At 27.0% G+C, this 21,217-nt stretch overlaps 1 protein-coding gene across 1 annotated transcript in view; it reads right to left on the bottom strand.

Annotated features, from left to right (window-relative positions):
• Window positions 1-374: 374 nt before the first annotated feature.
• The window catches only part of LOC105359329 (uncharacterized), a 31,215-nt gene continuing 10,372 nt past the window's right edge, over window positions 375-21,217 (bottom strand). Inside the window, exons 2-4 of the mRNA XM_011495943.1 lie at window positions 17,607-17,770; window positions 3,755-3,939; window positions 375-760 (exon numbers count right to left, since the gene is read on the bottom strand). Of these exons, the coding sequence (XP_011494245.1) occupies window positions 395-760; window positions 3,755-3,939; window positions 17,607-17,770 (715 nt within the window). The 3' untranslated portion in view covers window positions 375-394. The remainder of the gene's footprint in view (window positions 761-3,754; window positions 3,940-17,606; window positions 17,771-21,217) is intronic.

Genomic DNA, 21,217 nt, shown 5'->3' with positions numbered 1-21,217 from the left:
AGGATGCAGTGCGACTGAAGAAAATTTAACTAAAAATTGTGTTAAACATAACTTCGTAATAATGTTAAACAATAGCATGCTTATATAATTTAACAAAATGCTTTGAAGCGTAAACTAAATGAAATTTATTAATTGTACTAGTTAGAAGCACGCATTGTAATTGAATAAAGTTTTGTTAATTGCAGTTGGGACTTGGTGTGAATCCCGATGTGGAATCCGGCAACTTTCGTTCCTGTACATTACACAGTTAGGTTTCAGGAGAAGTGCAGCGAAGACACTTTCACCTGGAGAGACAAAAATCGGGCACACCACATGATGTGGCATACAAGTATCTTCTATGATAGAGCATTATACAGAGGGTCACAGGATAGAGGGACATGTGAATGGATCATGACTAAAGATGGGCGAGGACCTCGACGGCAGTAACAGGCGGCGTCTGATCCCCGCTAAGGATTACCGGCTCGCTTTCCGTCTGGACGATGCGAACTAAGTTTGCATCTTTTTTCGAGGGTACGACGAGTGAACAGCTCTGGTGGGCTTGGCTAGTATTGGTGACCCGGTGACCGCAGTAATTCGGCGGCTGATTCTCTCTAGGGCCAGTGACCTGGAGGGCCCCGGCAGTCGTTGTCGGTGCCCCGTTGCTTACTCTGCCCGTGGCCACGCAACTACCGGTATTCGACCTATAGGTTGGTGGCGGTGACGAGGTCGGCTGCAGCCGATCCAGCAGCAACAATCTTAGCCTATACTCCTGCATGCTTGCCTGAAAGCAGATACGAAGCACGTTATAAAAGAGACAATCACTTTGCATTGGCTGAATATGTCGAGTATGCAATAACTGCTATGATAAAAGTGCTCTCGAAAGTGTATTTTCAAAGGAAGTGAATTCTAAGGGAGCCATGTAAAATAATTACGAGTCGATATCACAAAAAATATTCAGACAGTTGTACACTTAATACCAACTCAACAACTCAACGCGACTTTATAATATATTATTTATACTATCTACGATATAGAACATAAACTAACATAACTAAAGTAAATAACTAACATAAGAGTATATAGTTTTTAAATTTCTTTACAAGTATTACATATTCTATGTATTCCATTCACTTACATTCAGCAAAAAAGCCTTTTGAAAGGAATATACAGCCTATACTAGTAGTATATGGCATTTAAAATAAATCTCATTGTGCCAAAGTGCATAACTATTAAATAAATTTTTGTATTTTATTTAATCTGAAAATTTCTCAGCCATTACAAGAAAGTAATAATATTCGACTTTCTATTAATTTTCTTTATTTGTATGATCTGTTTAAAGTCTTCTACTAATTTACCGTTTTTGTCTTTTTTCGATCGAATTATTTAAACAAATTAAATTAGAAAGGAAATTTAAATTGTAAATATTTTTAAGGAATAATGATACAATTAATTTTTCTAAGCGCTGATTAAATGCCTAAAATAATATTTTTATTTTCAAATATAATAATCTACATAAAAATTAACATTTCGAATATTCTTTAATGTTGGTTCAATGTCACTTCAAAGATACATCTTGACAAACAATAATCATTCATTTCTATACTAATTAAGATATGTGACGAAAAAACAAATGGATTCATAACTTAGATAAATCATAAAAAAACTACATATTATAAAATAAATTTGTATTTAGGTGTTATTTTTAATTTTATTTTATTTCTAATAGCTTTAATTATATTATCTATCAAAACATATTGTAAAGTAAGCAAAGTAGATTTTCTATTTTAATGACTACTATTATTAATCACTCTTAAATATGTTCGAATAAAAATTAAAAATCTACATTATCACAAAACATTTGTAATGATATAATCTAAACATTAAATGTAAGAATCAAAGCTCTTTTTATTTATTTCACAGCTTTACTATGGTAGATAATAAAAATATTAATTTGAAAATTTTAATTGACTAATATTTTATTATTTTTACTTTAGGTTTGCTTTTGCATATGTTGATTTTTGGTATTTATATTAAATGAGATTTATTTTAACATTACATGGATGGAAATCATTCGTATTAACTCGTAATATAAAACGTTTTTTTTTTTAGTTCTTTAACTAATCTACTGCAAATTCACAACTACATAATTGAATATATAATATATATGCTCGATGATGGGGTATAATAAAAATAAACAGGGTGAAATATCTAAATCATAAGGATAGTAATACTTTTCAAAGTCGGGACAATTCATTCGAAGCGCTAAGGCTCATAGTGAGATCGATGAATCTACAAAGACTGATTACTTTACAGACGAACTTATGCAATTGTTAGTTGGAAAAATAAAATAGTACTGGAAAAATATAGTTCCGATAAAAAGTAGATCTTTAATTTCGCTAATTACAAATTCATTGATAGATTTTTTAAATGATTTCTCAAGCTATGCAAGGCAAGATGTAAAATATTATATGTTTAAACATTTATATTTATAAATAAGTTTCGCAGTAATATGTCAGTGGCAATAATTTGAGGTTCTCGCTTCACTTATTTAAAAAAACAAATTTTCATGAAAATGAAATATTGCAATGGAAAATACTCCATTGAACAATTAATAGAAAAAAGTAATTTTTAATCAAATAATTAATATTATGAAAAGATAATAATAATATCTATAATGACTAGAAATAAGTGTAAATACATGCTCTGATCAAAATTTGCATAATGTAATTATTAATTCTCAAATAATGTCACTCATATAGAATTTCCTCCTAATATAAGTTATTAAAGCATATTAATAAATTGTTAAAAATTAAAATTTTACTGGATTCCAGATATTTTAATTATTTTAATTTTGCTTTATGAAAAACCCAAAATTAATTAAATAAATTTTAATTGTAAATCTGTGTTATAATGAAAAAAATTTATACTAATAATTTACCGTTATGAACTTTAATTGCAACTAGTATAAAGACAAAACATTTGTCTTTTGCGGCAGTTATTTTTTGACATAATAAATTATATATATAGTAAATTTGGGTAATAAAAATATTACATGTAGGAAAATTGTTTCCTTTTTAACCAATGTTTATAAAAAAATATACTTAATTTAATGATAAATATTATTTAATTAGAAATCGCTTAGATTTAATCAGCTAGTAAACTAAAAATTTAACATGTTATAATATTAACAATTAAAAGAACGTTAAAGAAAACTTAATGTAATAATCAATAATTCTTCTAAAGTGATTTTTTAAAGAATTTTTATAGTTGAGGCTAATATTAAGAAATCATACCATTACATTATTTGTATTTGTAATAATACTACTAACATCTAAATAAATTTATACAATTTCATTAATATCAATTATATCTTATATTTAATCCATGCATAAGTGTAAAATTAATGTTTTAGTAAGTTTTTGTTAATTGTTACAAACTGATCTTTTAGTTTTATTTTCATTGGATTACGATAAGATTATTAGATTAATATAATTTATTACTGTTTTTACTTTTTGAACGATAAAGTTAAAAAATCATCGTCATTAAACGAGTGGCTTTATGAAATTTATATTTTTTTTTATGGAAACACAAGTGTCAAATTCGTGTTCTAATTTACGAGTAGTAATTCTTTCTTTGCATGCATTACAATGTATTTAAATTTTGATAATACATCAAGAACAATACAGATGAAAAAGTAAGGAAATAGAATGCAACTGAAAAAATGTTGGTAGAAGATGCAGTGTAAACATTTACTTATGAGTGCCTAGCAATGTACCTGATAACTCGGTGGTGGAGTCCTGAACTGGAACTCGGGATAAATCATTGCAGCGTAAGGATGCATTGGTCTCGCGGGTGGAATCCTGCCCGAGATTCCTGTCAGGCCGAAGAAACCCCCACAATTTTCTCGACTGGTAACCCGCCAGGCGACTGCACTAACTGTTACCAACACTACACCAATTCCTGAAACATTTTAAGTGCATGCATTATATGCCTTATACGCTCTTTCCGCTTTCACTGTATGCACATTTTTCGTATGTTTGATGCATATTGAATTTCCGCTGTTCGACGATATTAAATGTCGGCCAATCTTGAGAAAAGCCAAGTGATGCTTAAAAATTTCACACTTTCCGCGCTTATCTGGGATTACAAATTTGTTTAAACAGTTCACACGGGATCTCAAGCCTCTGATTTGCCATTTCAATTTTTTTAAATGAAAAATAAAATGTCACTAACTGTAACTTTGTATAAATATGAAGTAACATTAATTAAACACATTTAATGAAAATAATATAAAGCTTTAATTTACTTCTATAATTGCTGAAATGTGCGATAAAAAAGACGTAAGGGCATGATTAACAAGTATAAAGACAGTTTTATTTTCATATAGAATAAAGTCTGAAATTTTTTTTCCTTAAAAATAATTGTGAGAATCATTTCACACAGTATATGAAAATAAATTCTAAAAATACTTTTACAGTAAAAGCATTATTCAATTTATTTTTAAATTAATACCTCTCCGATAATTTAACTAATTTTTTATTTGTATACTATATATATATATATATATATATATATATATATATATATATATAATAATCTACATAACAATAAGTTATTGATTATTTAAATCATTTGTATTTAAAAATGTTCGTTTTCTATTTATTAAAATCATTATTTAAATAATAAATATAATAATAAATAACTATTATTTAAATCATTTGTATTTAAAAATTTTCGAGTTCTATTTATTTTAATTTATAATTTAAACAAAAAATATTGTGATTGTAACAAAGCTACTTTTTTAATTCCATAATGCATAATGTAAATTTCATTAGTAAAATGTAAAAGAAAAATATTTATCTTGTCGACTGTCTGCCAAGTCAAATATTAATTTTTGGAATAATAAATGTAATATAATTTTATTTTTCAAATTATTATGAGTTTTAAATTTTATATTTGTTTATAGTATTAATAAGTTTATTAAAAATTATCGCATTATTATGAACGTATATACAATGAGAACATAAACCCTAAAACATAATTTGCATATTTTTAATTAATCGAACGCATATTTATAATTTATTTAGTAATTGATTATTTAGTGTGAGACGAACAAGATTTACAAGATACGATGTTATTTAGAAAACAGTGGCATAATATTAATTTCATAAGGATCAGCTGTACTTGAGTAATGCTTTTAAAAAGCAAGAGGTTGTGCCATTCGACATTCGTGAATTACTACAGGCGATCAGAAGAAATAATCTAGAACTAGAAATAATAATTGCAGGAGAGAGTCAATGTATGTGTCTACGAGTAAAACGCATGCGCAGTAACAGTTATTCAAGTATTTCAACGTTTTATTTTGAAAACACGATTTACCATGAATTGGAGAATGAGTGCGGCTGAAAACTTTGTTGATGATCGCTAGACAGTGAGGTGGGATGGGGTATGGCGGAGGTGTGTAAGGAGGAATGAGGATGCGGAGACGAGAAAAGAGGATAGAATTCGCCGAGTACGTCTTTAGCGGATGCGCGCATGACTTAAAATCTTCGATAGGTCTTCAGCTGGGCACGTAAGAACGAGTGAGAAGGAAGCTGCATTAACCTAGCCGCCGAGCCTAGCAGAGAAACTCCGGTCGCGGAGGGGAAAATCGGTCGTCGTTCAACGTCAGCAGACGCAAGAAAGGATATGCAGGTACAAAGCCGAAGGAGAGCGACGAGAGAGAGGAGGTGGAAAAGGAAGTTCGTTTATAACGAGTGTCGAATGGCCATTGCGGGAGGGGCGAGGAGACGGATGGTAATGGCGGCAGAGGACGGGGAGCGAAAACTCGGTTTGTGAAAGAACGACGAATGCGCGGGCTGAGTTCCTAGTCATGACTATTCCAAGCTTCAGGACGTATGTGCGCTGCAGATGGTGCGAGGTTGCTGACCAATTCTACCTTGTCTCGAATCTACTTTATTTTTCTTGGCGTTATTCTTCTTGACCGATCTTCCCATACTCTCTCCTTTCCCCCTTTTACCTTGACATAGCTTTTTCAGTTTTGCTTCTTTTTTTTCTTCCAACTATTGATTTGGATTTCTTTATCAAGGCGCGAATTCAGGCTTAAACACACGCAAACGTGAATAGAGGAAAATCATGCAACGTAAACTCTCAAAGTTAATCCTGAGCGCGAAAGTAACCAATACAATTTTATCGCAATATTATCTGAATTCATTAAATTTTCTGCTGATAGCTATAATTATTAATTAGAAACTAAGCTAAGTATTAGTAATCCTATAAAATGGTTTTGAAGGTTAGAAATAAATTAAAAATCTTGTTATCGTCATTTATAGGAAAGTTCCATTCGTAAATATGCCGTTTCTGAATGTATACAGCATAATCGTTGATTTTGTGCCATACATATTATATATTGTTTATACGAAATAAGTAGCATAAATGGAAATCAATTGTATTTCAATATAAATAAATATATACATATATCTATGATATAATTATTACAAGTATTTATTATTAATCAGTAAAAATTTATGAATTAAATTTATTTGACTATTATTATTTTCTTATTGAGTTAAATTTTCGTATGTTTTAAAATAAATGTTATAACAATTTACAATTCTGTAATTTTTAAAATCGAATGAAAAAGTTTAATTATAAATTTTTTGTAAGAAGCAATGAAAAAGAATTTTTATTAAAAGTTGATGTTGCTTCAAAGTATATAGTATGCAATACTTAAAGCTCAGTACTTTATGTATTATGTGTATTTTGTATATGTATTCTCAGTATTTTATGTATTATTATTATTTGTTTTTTAATAGAACATTACAATAGATTCATCAATGTTAACTATTACTAATTTATATGAGTATAATATGTATGTCATCATTGGTTTGATCATCATATCATAGGCTGTTCCAAATTATTCCAAATCACCGAGTAATTTTTAAATTCATTATTCTTAATTCACGGCTATGAAAATCAAAACTGATGAATGTCAATACAATATAATATTAACAAATAAATTATTGGGAGAATATTAATGTATTAACAAATTTGACGTTAATCCTATCCTCCGATATGATTTATAGAAATAGATAAAAATGCGTTGACATCTATAATTACATAAGCAGATCATATCAACTAAAACATACTGCGTTAGCAGTAGAAGCTGTTTGAAGTTATGGATTCTTCACTTATAATATAGTATTACGTACGAAGGAAAGTTAGTAAAACTAAGAAATATCAGGAGGAAAAAAAAATAACGATTAGCAGTTGTGAACTCGATTAATTTTAAATAAATTCAATTTACAAGTATACTTCGCTATCCTTTTTCTAACAGATTTTAAGGAGTAAAAATTTGGCCAGCTATACAGTAAAAAATCGTGATATATACGACAGATATTGCAGAAACTGCTCCCATAAAAAGAAAACAATTAGTGTAAGAAAACAATAGAAATAAGTGACGTGCGATTTTTTTCTTCTAATCTAAGACATCTTAGACATCTTTCTCTTGATCCTTTAGTTAAAGGCTGAATGGAGAGAGAAAGTGGCCTAAAGAGGGTTACGAGTTTATCGGTTGTTTTAATTTATTGAAGGAACTATCAAGATTTCATAATTTGATCAGTTGATTTTATTATCTATATCAGGGAAAATACATTAGAGATGAAAGTTGCGCGTGCCTCTTCCTTCCATAAGTGTTTTTCATTCTCAAAGGTAAATGCTATCGAAATCTAGATTATTATTTGACCTGATACTTTATATGTAGCCTATGCTTGGGTACAATTTTTAATGTATTTCTAACTTTTTTAGATTGTGGAAAGTTGAGTTAAGATTTTTTATAAGCTTCGGAAATTTTTCATTAAATATTATAACATGCAGAAGAAATATTTATATGAGCATATGCCTCTGCTCTATATTAGTTTCTTCAATAATAAATTTTTAGTAGTACTATGAAATTTTATGGTTAAATCATTGATTTTATGCATTACAATTAAAAATTTGTTATAATATCTATAATTTTATATTTAATTTATATATAAAGATTTATGTACAGTCAGTATCACTTGATAATCAATTCATTTCGAAACCTAGGTTTTGATATTAGTAAATGAATTTTATTGCCGAATTAAGAAAAAACATAACAATTCGATTATAACTTTTGCATAAAAATAGAACAGTTACTTTAAAATTATGTTAGTACTTTTATTTTTCTTTATTTTAAAAAGCATCCTTCGATATATTTTATATTTCACGCAAAAATTTATAAAATGCCTATTTTATACGAGCTTTATATTATGTATATTTATATCTACTGGACTTTAGAAAAATGTACTAAGCTTTAAGTATTGAATTCTGTATACTTTGAAGCAACGTCAACTTTTGATGAATATTCTTTTTCAATGTTTCTTACAAAAAATTTATAATTAAACTTTTTCATTCGATATTAAAAATTGCAGAATTGTAAATTGTTATAACATTTATTTTAAAACATACGAAAATTTAACTCGATAAGAAAATAATAATAGTCAAATAAATTTAATTCATAAATTTTTACTGATTATATATTATATATATTACTGATTATATCTTAAAAAAGATAAACAGAAAATAAGATCTAGATCTTATTATCGAGAGCATGTATGACTAAAGATAATTGTATTTAAAAAATTTCCTTCTCAAATTTTGTTATAAAGTGGGTGGATCAAAATAAAGATGAATGAAAGATGTATATCTTTACAGAAGATTTTAAAGTTTACAGAAGATAAATAAATTACTAATTAAGTATTAATAATTAATATTAATAAAGTATTAATTAAGCGTATTATTGTATTATTTGAAGATTAACCTCATAGGTTGTATGAGGTTGTATTATTGTACTATTCTCAGTTAGAATAGAATATAATAGAAATTATATAATATATATATCCAGATCTAATAAAATAAGAACATAATGATAAAATAATGTAATAGAAAAGCTGTTTTAATATATTTTGTTAGTGGAAATGAAACTAATTATATTTGTTTTAAAACAACCGAATAAGTCATTAACATTGTTTTAAGCCGAAAAGAAATCACTCTTATAAATATATATTTTAATCAATTATTAAAAAGTTATACTATTAGGCGGATTTGATTATGAAATTTGTGCGCAACCAATATTTTATGCTCTAATTCATAAGAGTATAAAAATACATGTATTTTTAATTTAATTTTTACACAATGAAATTATTATTAAGCCAGTTACAGAACCATTAAAAAATGTTTACTTACGTTGAAAGAGAAAATACAAATAATAAGACTTAATATTAAAGTTTAAGATTTTTTAAAAGTCTAAAAAGATACATTTCTTTTTATAATTTATGCAATTAATTAGTGACGTGGTTTACGTGAGCACCGAAGGTTTCGAATCTAATATTGTCTAATAGTGTCAATGAAATCTACTCGTATCCATTGGTTATAAATTCATCATTGTAACCCAACATATAATTTCTCATACATTTAATCGTCGGCTCAAATATAATAAGGGGCAGCAAATCGAAGTAAAGAAAGACTGAAATATCAGTATCTTGGACTTTTGAAATGAAATAGCACACTGAAAAAGGGAAATCTACCAAGATGCCGAAGGAAAAAGCGTACGAATGAAATGATCGCGTTTTCTGGATCGATAGTTTGATACCTCTTTACTCCATACATATTCTAATCCCTACTCGCCATTATCATTGCTTATTGCCAGAATTTTAGCATCGCGAATCCTTTGAAGTCGATATTGTTCACACGTTGTATCCGCCAATTATTTCCCATGGTGCTCTTAGGAGGAACACGAGAGCATCATCTTCTCTCCTCTTTTTTTTATGTAATAAAGTGCACGGAGGCTTTAATGAATCCTTCGATGATTAAAGACATGGAAGAATTAAATATTTATATTATCTCTGATGCTTCTTTTCTTTCTGTACATTATCTTATTCGTAAATAGTTACTTGCATGATTTTTAACGATGAATTGAAGATCAATAGGTTATGGAATACTTTTTCCATCATAAGTACATAATTAACGAATTTTATCAAGTTTTATCGTTTGACTAGAAATCTATTTGCTTGTTATGTATCGCTCGTGCCTTATGAAAATACGTAAGGAACGGCTGTCGATTTTCCAAGGAAAACGTACTCGGTATTGGTTTTTATTCGTCTTCTACTCAGGCGTAATAATATAATTAGCTACTAACGTCAAGGATGAGCCGAAGGGCAGTGATTTCTGCAAGCGAGATACGAGTTACAATAATACATATGTCCATATAGGAAATTATCTCCGTTGCTAAGCATTTTGCACAATTCATTAGCATAACATTACCACATTTCACTCAGTTTTCTACTCATTAATATAATAATTGTTTTAATTCCACATATGGTAGCGACCCTGTACAGTCGCTTTTAGTTCACGTACTGCATTAACCAACTTTGTTAATTACGAGTCAACTACAAATGAATACGCATGGAACCTAATGGACTTACCTAATGGAATTACATAAACTCTGCTTATTGAAATTGTATTATTACAATTGCCTAGTAATTATATGAGTAATTAATTGTTCAAGTAAATATTTTATTAAGTAATTCAACCAACAATTGCTGTTTAGTTATTAAAAACTTTCTAGTTCTTCTTTATTAAATTTGTTGAAAATATTTCTTTTTTATTATAATTTTGAGATACATTTCTTTTATTATATAATAAATACACATTTATATCATTTTATTCTAATCTTTTTTTATAGTTCAGTAATAATATCGTACATCAACATTAAGTATACTTTGAAAAATAATAAAATGGAGTTGGGTAATCATTTTAATTTGCTAATTAAAATTACATAAAAAGAAGATTATTTTAGAAAAATTAAATATTTTAAAAATGAATACTTAAAAAACACTCGGGGTTTAATTAAGTAAATTAGTACAATAATTAATAAACATACGTAGTAATACACGATGAATTTGATAATTAAAGTATACTATATAATAAACTTTTAGATATTTCGCTTATTCTTTTTTTCAGCATTAATAAGAATGAAAATATTTATAATGTGATATAATCTTATAACATAAAAATTGTGTACAGCATTAAAAAGCTGTTAAATTAAATTGGCATATAAATAAATATTTTTTCTTTCTCATTTACTCCGCAATGTTAAATTATATTAAAATATAAATCTTTATTATTCGTAAATGAAAACATAATTAGTAGAATATATAAAAACTTGCATTTTCTTGTAATCATAATACACACACACACACACACACACACACACAAAATGTTAATGAAAATTGCATTCACATAAACTATAATTTATTATTTAAATAGCTATAAAAAAATAAAATTTATGTAAAATATAAATGTGAGTTTTCGAACCAACAATTTAAAAAATTATATTGAATTGTTAAAATTGTATAGTTAATAATGAAAAATGCTTACGAACATGTTATACAAATTATTGAAGATTGCGATAAGCAAACATAAACTAATATGTTTAAAAATTAAAAAAAATGTGTATGACCAAGTGTCTAAAAATAGAGTACCAGGCTAGGAGGGCCAAATAATACAGTTAGATGAAACTCCCAGATGGTTGATGGGAGGATTACGGGCAAGTGGACAGGATAGTGCATGTATTCAATAATTAATCCTTTTTTTATTTATTGGTATTTATTGATATCATCCCGTTAAATTACACTATAATAATTCTAAGTGTTGATGATGGATTTTTATCCATGTTTTTATCCTGTTCCTTTATGGCTGCTACGTGGTGGTAACGTGCACTTCATGGTTAGGTAGGAGAGCGTAACTCCCCTGGCCCTCTTCATGTGGTGCACGTAGTGGTGTAATTGTAATTGTACACGTAGAAGTGCGAGGTCGTAAACCCCTTCGCTTCCTTGTGTAGTGACACGTGGCAGTAGCTTGAGCTTGCTTTGTTATTGGCTTATTGCTTACCTTGTAGGCTCTGCAGGTGTGCTCTTGGTGGCACTTCATCTTGGTCTGCAGATATTCCCGCGTATGGCGCCTTGTAAGTCTATCTTGTAGGAACTAAACTTGTCCTTTATGTGTCTGCAGTTCTTTGCCTTATGGGTTCTGCAGATTTTGTGCACCTGATGGCAGCTCGTGATGTCTGCAGGCTTTGCCTCGTGCGACAGCTTGTAGTTTCTGTTTTGTGTTTTGCTGGCTATACATACCTCGTATCGTTAGCTGAACTTGCCTCGAGCGGCTCCTTATAGATTATGATTATGTTGTGCTCTGTGCGCCACTGTTTTCTTGTTCCTTTTTACTTTTCTTGCACTGCTGCGAGTGTATGATTTATTTTCACTTATCTTGCACTTATTATGAATTGGATATGACTAGCCTTTGCATCTTAATTCTTGACCATTACTATGTATGTCTACATCCTTAATTGGCGTTCCTTTGGAGAAGAAGCCTTGTCGGCGTCTTTCTTAAAAGCATTCTCGGCCATCACGTGGTGTTTACGAATTGCCTCCTTCTTGGCATTTCCATTCAAAGCGCCTCTTTCTGAGCGTCTCCAATCGAATTGATTCTTTCATTATTGGCGGCTCCAATCAGAGCGCTTCTTATTTGCATCCTCACCACGAGGGGAACTTTTTTGGCGCGTTTTCGCTTCACTATCCGAGCCACATGTAGCTGGGTTTGACAACAGCGTATGCGTTATGGATATGCGTTGCAATGTTGCCTGTAATACCCTTTTCCAGGTGTCAAGCGACGTGGTTTTTCCTTATATTTTTATGACTTTTTTTCACAACTTTGAATGTCATGTTTTTGCCAGTTGCTTAACGACTTTGTTTTTCGGAACTCTAATAGCTAGTTTTCCAGATGTCTAATGACTTGGGAATATTCTTACAATTTCGAACACCAATAAAAGAATATGTCAATAAGTACAAAATAAGAAACTTCTAAAATTGGTTGTAAAGTTATACTTATCTTAATGAAATACGAATTTATGTATTAGATTTACGTAATAAATTTTACGTAGAATTTGTAATTAATCACTTAACCTTGATGAAATATGAAAAATGAGCGTTAAAAAAATTTTCAATTTATGATGCGAGTAAACAAAAAATAAATATAATGTTACAAATCTACACTTTACATAATATATTGAAATGATAGATATAAAATAAAAATATATCATTTAATGGTTTTTAAGAAGGGACTATTGACAGATGTATAAGTCTTATTAAAAGTTTATGTTCAAGAAAGTAATTAAGTAATTATTGCCCAGAGCATATTGTAGATTTATTTGAGAAGAACAACACGCACAAAATATCTCTTGTTTATGAAAATAAACAATTTTATTTAACAATATTTACTTTTGGTAATTGTAAAAGAAAAGAAGAGTTACCAGAATATCCATAAAAATGTAGGTGACAGGGTTTTGAGAGCTTCGCTAGGACGCCTAAGAGGGCAGAGTATAATATTTTAGGGCCAGTATTTAGTTCGTATCAATTAGGAATGAACAACGGTTATCGATATGATATATCTCTTTCCCATTTCTATCTCTTTTTTCGTAAGTATGTACGTACATTCGTATGTATTCCCAGTTTCCATTGTCAATATACAAGTATGTAGGTAGCAAATAAGTAAGGGACCACTAGAAGAGTTAAGGTTAAAAACTTTTTAAGCAAGTGTGCTATTTAAATGTTAAATTGGGGAATAGCATAATATATTGAAGTTACTACTATTTCTACTTTTCATTACTTCGATATGAAATATATTGGCTTTGATATTAGAGAACACGTTCCTAATATCCTAATTGTATCCTTTTTCTTTTGTATTTAATTAACTATATGTTAGGTTATATAAAATCCTTAGAGGAGAAAACTCAAAACTTAAAGAGAGTAAAATATAAATGTCTAAGTTAAATATTACTATAGTATACTTTTAAATTCTAAATCAAACTTAAAGAAATTCATGCATTTTATGGATATTCTTTTAATATATGAAAAATTATGAATATATTCGATCATTTAAATAAATATAATTACTTCTCTAATAAAATTAATATAGGATCGTTATGTGTTATTTAACGTACAATAATTATTAACATAGCACAATAAATACTAATTAATATAATTCCTACTAAAAAAGTTTCGGAATGTAGAAAAAAGTCATAATCTACTTTCAATACTCATTAATATCAAAGAAAATATCGCAGAAGTAGCAATATTAACAACTCAGGAGAAACTTCAAGTAAGAGCCTTTTGTAGTAAGAAGCGAGAGAGAGAGAGAGAGAGAGAGAGAGAGAGAGAGAGAGAAGCTATATATGCGATATATATTAAAACATGTTAGAAAATTGATATCAATTGAAATTATAGGGAAAAGACTAGTTGATGTAGAAAATGTAAGAAGTTGCAATTCTATGCTACTTATTGTAAAGACAAACGATTCCATATAGTATCAACCAATGTAGTGTTATTGAATATTCATGCGAATGAATATGTATCCTACTATGTATTGTTAATTATTTTTAATTTTACAGAAGTAAAAGACTAAATAGATATATGTGATTTTTTTACATGCACAAATTTTACTAAAAGGATATTTTTTATTAGACTGCAATATTTAAAAACAATTGCTATAATGCGTATAAATAGTTATTTATAATGTAAATTGCATGTTTGAGAAATTTAAATAATTAGTTATAGCTGTTATATTATACAAATTATTTGAACAAATAAGAAATGAAACAAAGTTAAAACCAGCAACAGTATCTAGTTATTGTGTTATCCGAAAGAAATTAAAAACTAAAAAGCATGTATATTGTAAGAAATAATTCTTGTTCTGTCATTTATAGACGGTATCTGCTTTTCTTTTTTCTGCAATACGATAATCTTATAGCTAATCCGCGAGTGTTTGCATATCCTTTAAAATGTGTTGTATTCACGCAACAAGTGTACCCCATCAGCTAAACTCTTAGTCCAACCCTCTCTTTATTTCTGACATCCCAGCAACTTCTTTCTCTTCTCATTTTTATAAGGTTTCATGTATACAGGGTACTCAAAATTTACATCTAATATAGATGTGTGAAATTTGAGTGTATATGAAAATCCTTATAAAATTCTATAGCCCATACTACCGAATTATATAAAATGCGCGCACACACACACACACACACACACACATATATATATATAAAGTTCTCGATTATATATTTACCAATAATTATCTGATGAATTTATCGATCCCTATACAAATCTTTTTAATAAAAGCTATTTAGCATACACATTATTAAATTTAATCTTTTTACCTAATTTGACGTCTACACATTTAATTTCTATTCAGTTTTTCGTCATTTCCAAAGTATACCTTATTATTTTTATAAACTTCCAACAATTGTCAAACTTTTTAAATTTAAAATACAAAATTTAAATTTACATAAGATGTTAAATAGTTTGATGATCTATATTCTTTCTATATATTCTCAATAAATTGAGTAAAAAAACATACTGCTTACATACTAATTATATTTGAATTATAGTAATTCAAAACCAACTTTTTATTAACCAAAAATTTTTACTTTTTAGAAAACTTTTTTGAATAAAAAGGCCAGAGAGTTCACGGAGATTTCCTTCTATTTTGTATTGGTTTCCGTTTATAATATAATATATTGGACAAAATTAATAAATCGATAGATTTATTCTTTACATTTTAAAAAGATATTTTTAACAAATTACTAACTAAGCCTACTGAGATTTGAAGATTATAAATTTAGCGACATTATAATTATGAATTAATAATTAAGAATAATCAGTATAAATTGATATTTACGTGTCAGATAAAAATTGAAAAAATGTTTTAAATAATATTTTACTATTGAAAAAAAGTAAAATTATTTAAGAATTAATTATTCAAGAATTAAAATTAATTAAAGTATATTTAATGAATTATATATTAGTATTTGTAATGATAATGTAAATGTTTTGTGGGCTATGTATGTATAAATCTGTATATATAAATAAGGTAAAATTATTATTTGTATGATTTATTAATTAGATTATTAGTAGCAATATTAATAGCAATAATTTAAATTGAAATTCATTAAAAATTATTTGTCGCCTTTTTATTTCGAGCCTTTATTTTGGAATACATAATAATAAATTTCGTTACATATTTAATAAAATTGAAATATCAAACTCAATTATGTATATTAAACAGCGAAATTTCATTAAAACGCGTGAAATATACTCGTAGACAAGCGAAGACAAAATAAATACAGAACATGCATTAAATTATAGCGGGGAGCATACCATAATGTAAAACTATAAGACAAGTGCCGAATATTCGACGAAAGGATGAGCCCCGAAAAGTTTTGGAGATAAATGTTCATTGTGTGCAGGATCTAACGTCTGTATATGCACGTGTAATAACCTACTTTTATAAAAGCTATAAGATCAAGGACGAGCAGGTGATACATTTCTCTTTAGCCCTCGAATCCTTTAACTTTTATATTAAAATTACTTTAGTAATTATAATAGTACTTATATATTAAAAAACAGAGTTACGTCTTCGAGAATATTACTTATGTATATAACGTATATGTTTATTACATTCAATATTTTCCACATTTAGTTTTAGTTCACAAAATTGTACATTTTTAACACTATAACGTAATATTAGCAGTATTTAGTAAGTATTATTTAATATTTATTTATATAAGCTATTATTTATATATAAGCTGTTATTTATATACTGTTAGAAATTATTTGTATATACATATTTAATTCACATCTAATATTAAATATTTATTATAATTCGTATATATATTCGTATTGCATGTGCAACACTTCGCGGTGTCTTTTCAACACAGTAAGAAAAAGTTGGCACTTTTTTCTACAGATTTAAACTGTTTTGTTAATATACCAAAATAATAATAGTTTTTATCACAATTTTACTTTAGTAATTTGTAAAAATTAAATGGAAGTTTCGCAATTATACATAAGTAAAAATCTGTAAGAATAAATAAATTTATAAATATATAAATAAATAATAATAAATTACTATAATATATTTGAACGTAACACCTATTAAAATCCACATTAATAAAAAGAGACTTCAATTTAGACTTTCGACTAATTAATATTAATTAATTAGAAGAATGTTCTTGTAAAAACATTACATGGAAATTACATTTATACGAAGTATTACAGATTTAATTACTTTTAGTTTCATTATTTTATAATTTTATTAGTTATTGATGAAATTGTCATTATTTACGTTATAATATCTCTATTATTTTTTTAAATTATATAAATTTGAAAATGTTTTAGGGAAATTGAATTTGGGGAATTATTGCACATGTTTAGTTTGTTTAAAATTTTATAATTGCATCAACATTAAGTAGTCTACAGTTGCACATGGATAATATATCTGTCAATTGAAGCAATCGATAAATAAAGCATCTCATTCTTGTAATTCAAAGTGAATAAATGACGCTTTACTTACATTTTGACACGAGAAAGTAAAGCATATTTACAGTGAAATCCAATTTTAAGTCCAACCAACAATTTTTCAACATCAATCAAAAAAGTCCTCTCATGCTTCATGGCTCAATCAAAATTACTGTTAATTGTAAAACTTACCGATCATAAGAAGAGCAACAGCAATGTGATCTCGTCCGGTTGCTCGGAGGGCTCCGAGTAGAGCTCCGGCGCCGGCGCAAACAAGTCCTACAACGCCAACTCCCAGGATGGACCAGCGCACTGGTGGTGAACCCAAACCACAGCATTGTTTTGGCACCACGCCCCTTTCAAGAACAAACAAACACATATTCCTTTTACACGAATTTGCTAGATAAATGCTCTTAAGTAATAGTAATTTAACAGCGTTTTAAATATGCTTGCACAGAAGAACAGCGTTCTGTGTGAACATTGAAATTAAAAGAGATTGCCTAAATATTGTGATAAATGAACTAAGCTAGTCTTAAATCTTTTAATAAAAACTTTCAAAAGTTTAAACAATTAGTTAATTATCTTGAAAGATATTAAGACAATATTATTTTAATTTATAATTCACAAATATTTTTTACGACACACTTTAATAATTTTCCTTCGCAAAGCACATAATTATTCTTCTATTTTGTATAAAATATTCAGAGTAATTTGTATAATTTTATTTTTTATTTGTGAGTTCGATAATTAATACCTTGTTAAATACTTCGACAAATATTTAATAAATTAATTAGTGGTCAATGGTATTTGCAGAATATCAAACATAAAAATCATTGATTGAATTCGATCAATCTTAATAAGGATTTTATTATTCTATTATATATTCATTTATTATAAATTTATTTGATACTCAAATAACTTTAATGACATTTATGGTATTAAATTAAAAAAATTTAATAATTTATATTTACTTCGATGCTTTATTTGTGATATAAATAATATTTAGTAATTGATAGTAATTACCATTTAATTATATGATTGATTAAAATAATGTTCAATTTATTTTTTGCAATAACAAAGTAGTATATGCAACTGTTTCTTGATATTTTCCAATTGAAAAATATTTTTCTTAATACAGATATATATTTTTCTTTTCGTACAATTGTTTATACTATTAGTATTGAAATAAATTTTATGATTTTGTTTATAATTTTTAGCGCTACTTTATATATATATATATATATATATATATATATATATATATATATACTAATAAATGCTTGATGTAATAAATATTTAATAATCTTTAATTAATCATTAATTTTTTAATCTTTGATTAAAAATTATTTGTAATATTAAAAGATTACTTTAGTTGTTGTTAACTACTATAATTTAAGAAAATTGATTAATAACGATGTTATTCTGAAGTCTCATATTGTTTATACTCTTATTTGTGTTTAGTTTGCCGTATTTTGATCATCTATAGGGAAATTATTTATCACGTCACTTTTGGTAATTATAAATTTCAAGAAAAAGTATACAAGAAGAACTTTTAAATATTTTCCTGATATATTTAGAGTCCTGAATCAATCAAAATATTTATATAAATGCCATACATTCATTTTTAATGAGATGAAGGGAAACTACTAAATAACAGTTTTGATTCTCATAAAATCAGGAGTCTACTCGATGAGCAATATCGAGGCCCTGTTCTATGAAGTTGTGACCTCTAGTGACACGGACTCCTATACTTTATTCAATATGAATTCTTCGTAAAATTTGTCTTGACTTAGTAATGAGTTAGAACAAGAGTAAAGCGGGCATAGGTACATTTTAACAGTTATAAATAACTCCACTTGAGTTGCTTTAACTCGTAATTCCAGTTCATTGGTTATCACATGTATTTATATATGTATTCCTTGTATGATGCATTGGTCCTTGAATAAAATATACAAAATTACAAATACATTTTGTTAAATAAATAATTAGATGCCTTGGAATATCTAGAAACTATCGTGGAATCGACTTTGGAAATTTGAAAATAGCAACAAATCAACCGTATTCCACTTTCTATACTCTCTTTCTCTAACACGTAATTTTTGACATAATTATCAGTGGGAATTTATATGAAAGTTATATAAAATATTTATTTTATATAACTTATATAAACTTCTCTTTTATGAATATCTAATAACGAAAAAAATAAAGAGGAAGTGTTTATTTTTCAATGAATTTTTTATAATATTTTTAGGAATATTATTCGTTTATATTATTCGTATTATTTAGGCTGGAAACTATATGCTAAAAAAAATATTTCTAATTCAAATGTATAGTTGTTGTATATACACATTAAATGCTGTTATTGATTTATATAATTATTGAGTCAAGCTTAAGCAACATTATGTGCTAAATAACAGAAAAATTCAAGACTTCGAAGAAATATGATGGATACTATGTTTTTATTAAGTGAAAATGAAGTCAAAGATCATAGCTTCGCATCTAAGTCAACAATCACTAGGAAAATATTTCAACTACAATAGCATTTCAAAAGTTAATTGTATAACAGTAAACTATTTAGAAAATTAGGTTTTTATTACATCAATTTCCGATTTATTTTATAATATACTCATATTATACAATATTATTTAAATACAATATTTACATAAATGATTTGTTATATTATTAAAGTATATTATTAAAGAACATTTTTATTATCAAATTTGATACCGTTTATCGTTAATTGAAGAATGGTAAGGAAATGCGGTGCTTTCTCCCCCCCCCCTATCTTTCATTACTTCTACTTGCATTTAATATCTCTATAACTCGTATACTGAACTATTATTATTATTATACCTCATTTTTATTTAAAAATAAAACGAAAACATGATTTTATTGCTGGTGGTACTTTCTTATATGTACACTCATTTCATATGTAAAGACTGAAGTATTTCAACATTTTTTTATCTTCGCCAATCGTGTCAATTATTCTTATTGAAATTGTAATATATTTTGCTTTTGTTTATTGATAATGCTAGTTTATTTTATTATAAATACGTTTATTTTTGAAAAACTAACTTATTAATATCTGATTTTTCTTTCGATAATATTATAATATAAAATTATATTAATTATTTAAAATTCATTTATAATTATAACTAATCAATTCTAAAAAAATTTTAATTAATAAGTTTATCATCTACAATGTTGTTAAAACTATTGATTTTACCAAAACATGAATTAAAAATATAATAATACGTTATAATGTTTTTATTTTAATGAATATTTTAATAAAATTTATTTACTTTTTCTTTTGAAATTGTTATTCTACAATTAGCATATTACATATATGTGCTTTATGTTGTAATTATACATAAAATAAAGAAATATAATGTAAAATTATATGGCAATTAATAATATATTAATTTAGAAACAAATACAACTATTGCTTAATAAATATTGATATTTAACAAAGACATGGAAAGACAAACATTACGAAATACTAAGTGAAAATTAAAAATAAATTAATTTATTATTCTTAAATCAATAGAAAAATAGGAAAAAATTTTGATTTTTTTTATCATTTCCTCCTATATTCGGTTATTTACAACGAACCAATAATTGCTAGTAGAGTTAGATATTTAATTATTATTATTCATCAAACTAAAATAAAAAAAATAATAAATAAATATATACAGGCGTGTATATGTTATACATTACCATTATTTCTAACAATTCTTATATTTTTTCTACAAAAAAATCAAGTCAATTTTTATGAAAAAAATTTTCAAATGCTTAACTTTACA

This window comes from Ceratosolen solmsi, unplaced genomic scaffold (assembly GCF_000503995.2).
Source record: "Ceratosolen solmsi marchali unplaced genomic scaffold, CerSol_1.0 scaffold10, whole genome shotgun sequence".
Classification (NCBI taxonomy): domain Eukaryota; kingdom Metazoa; phylum Arthropoda; class Insecta; order Hymenoptera; family Agaonidae; genus Ceratosolen; species Ceratosolen solmsi.
The sequence above is the reverse complement of the archived record's forward strand: the minus strand, read 5'-3'. Positions and strand labels throughout refer to the sequence as shown.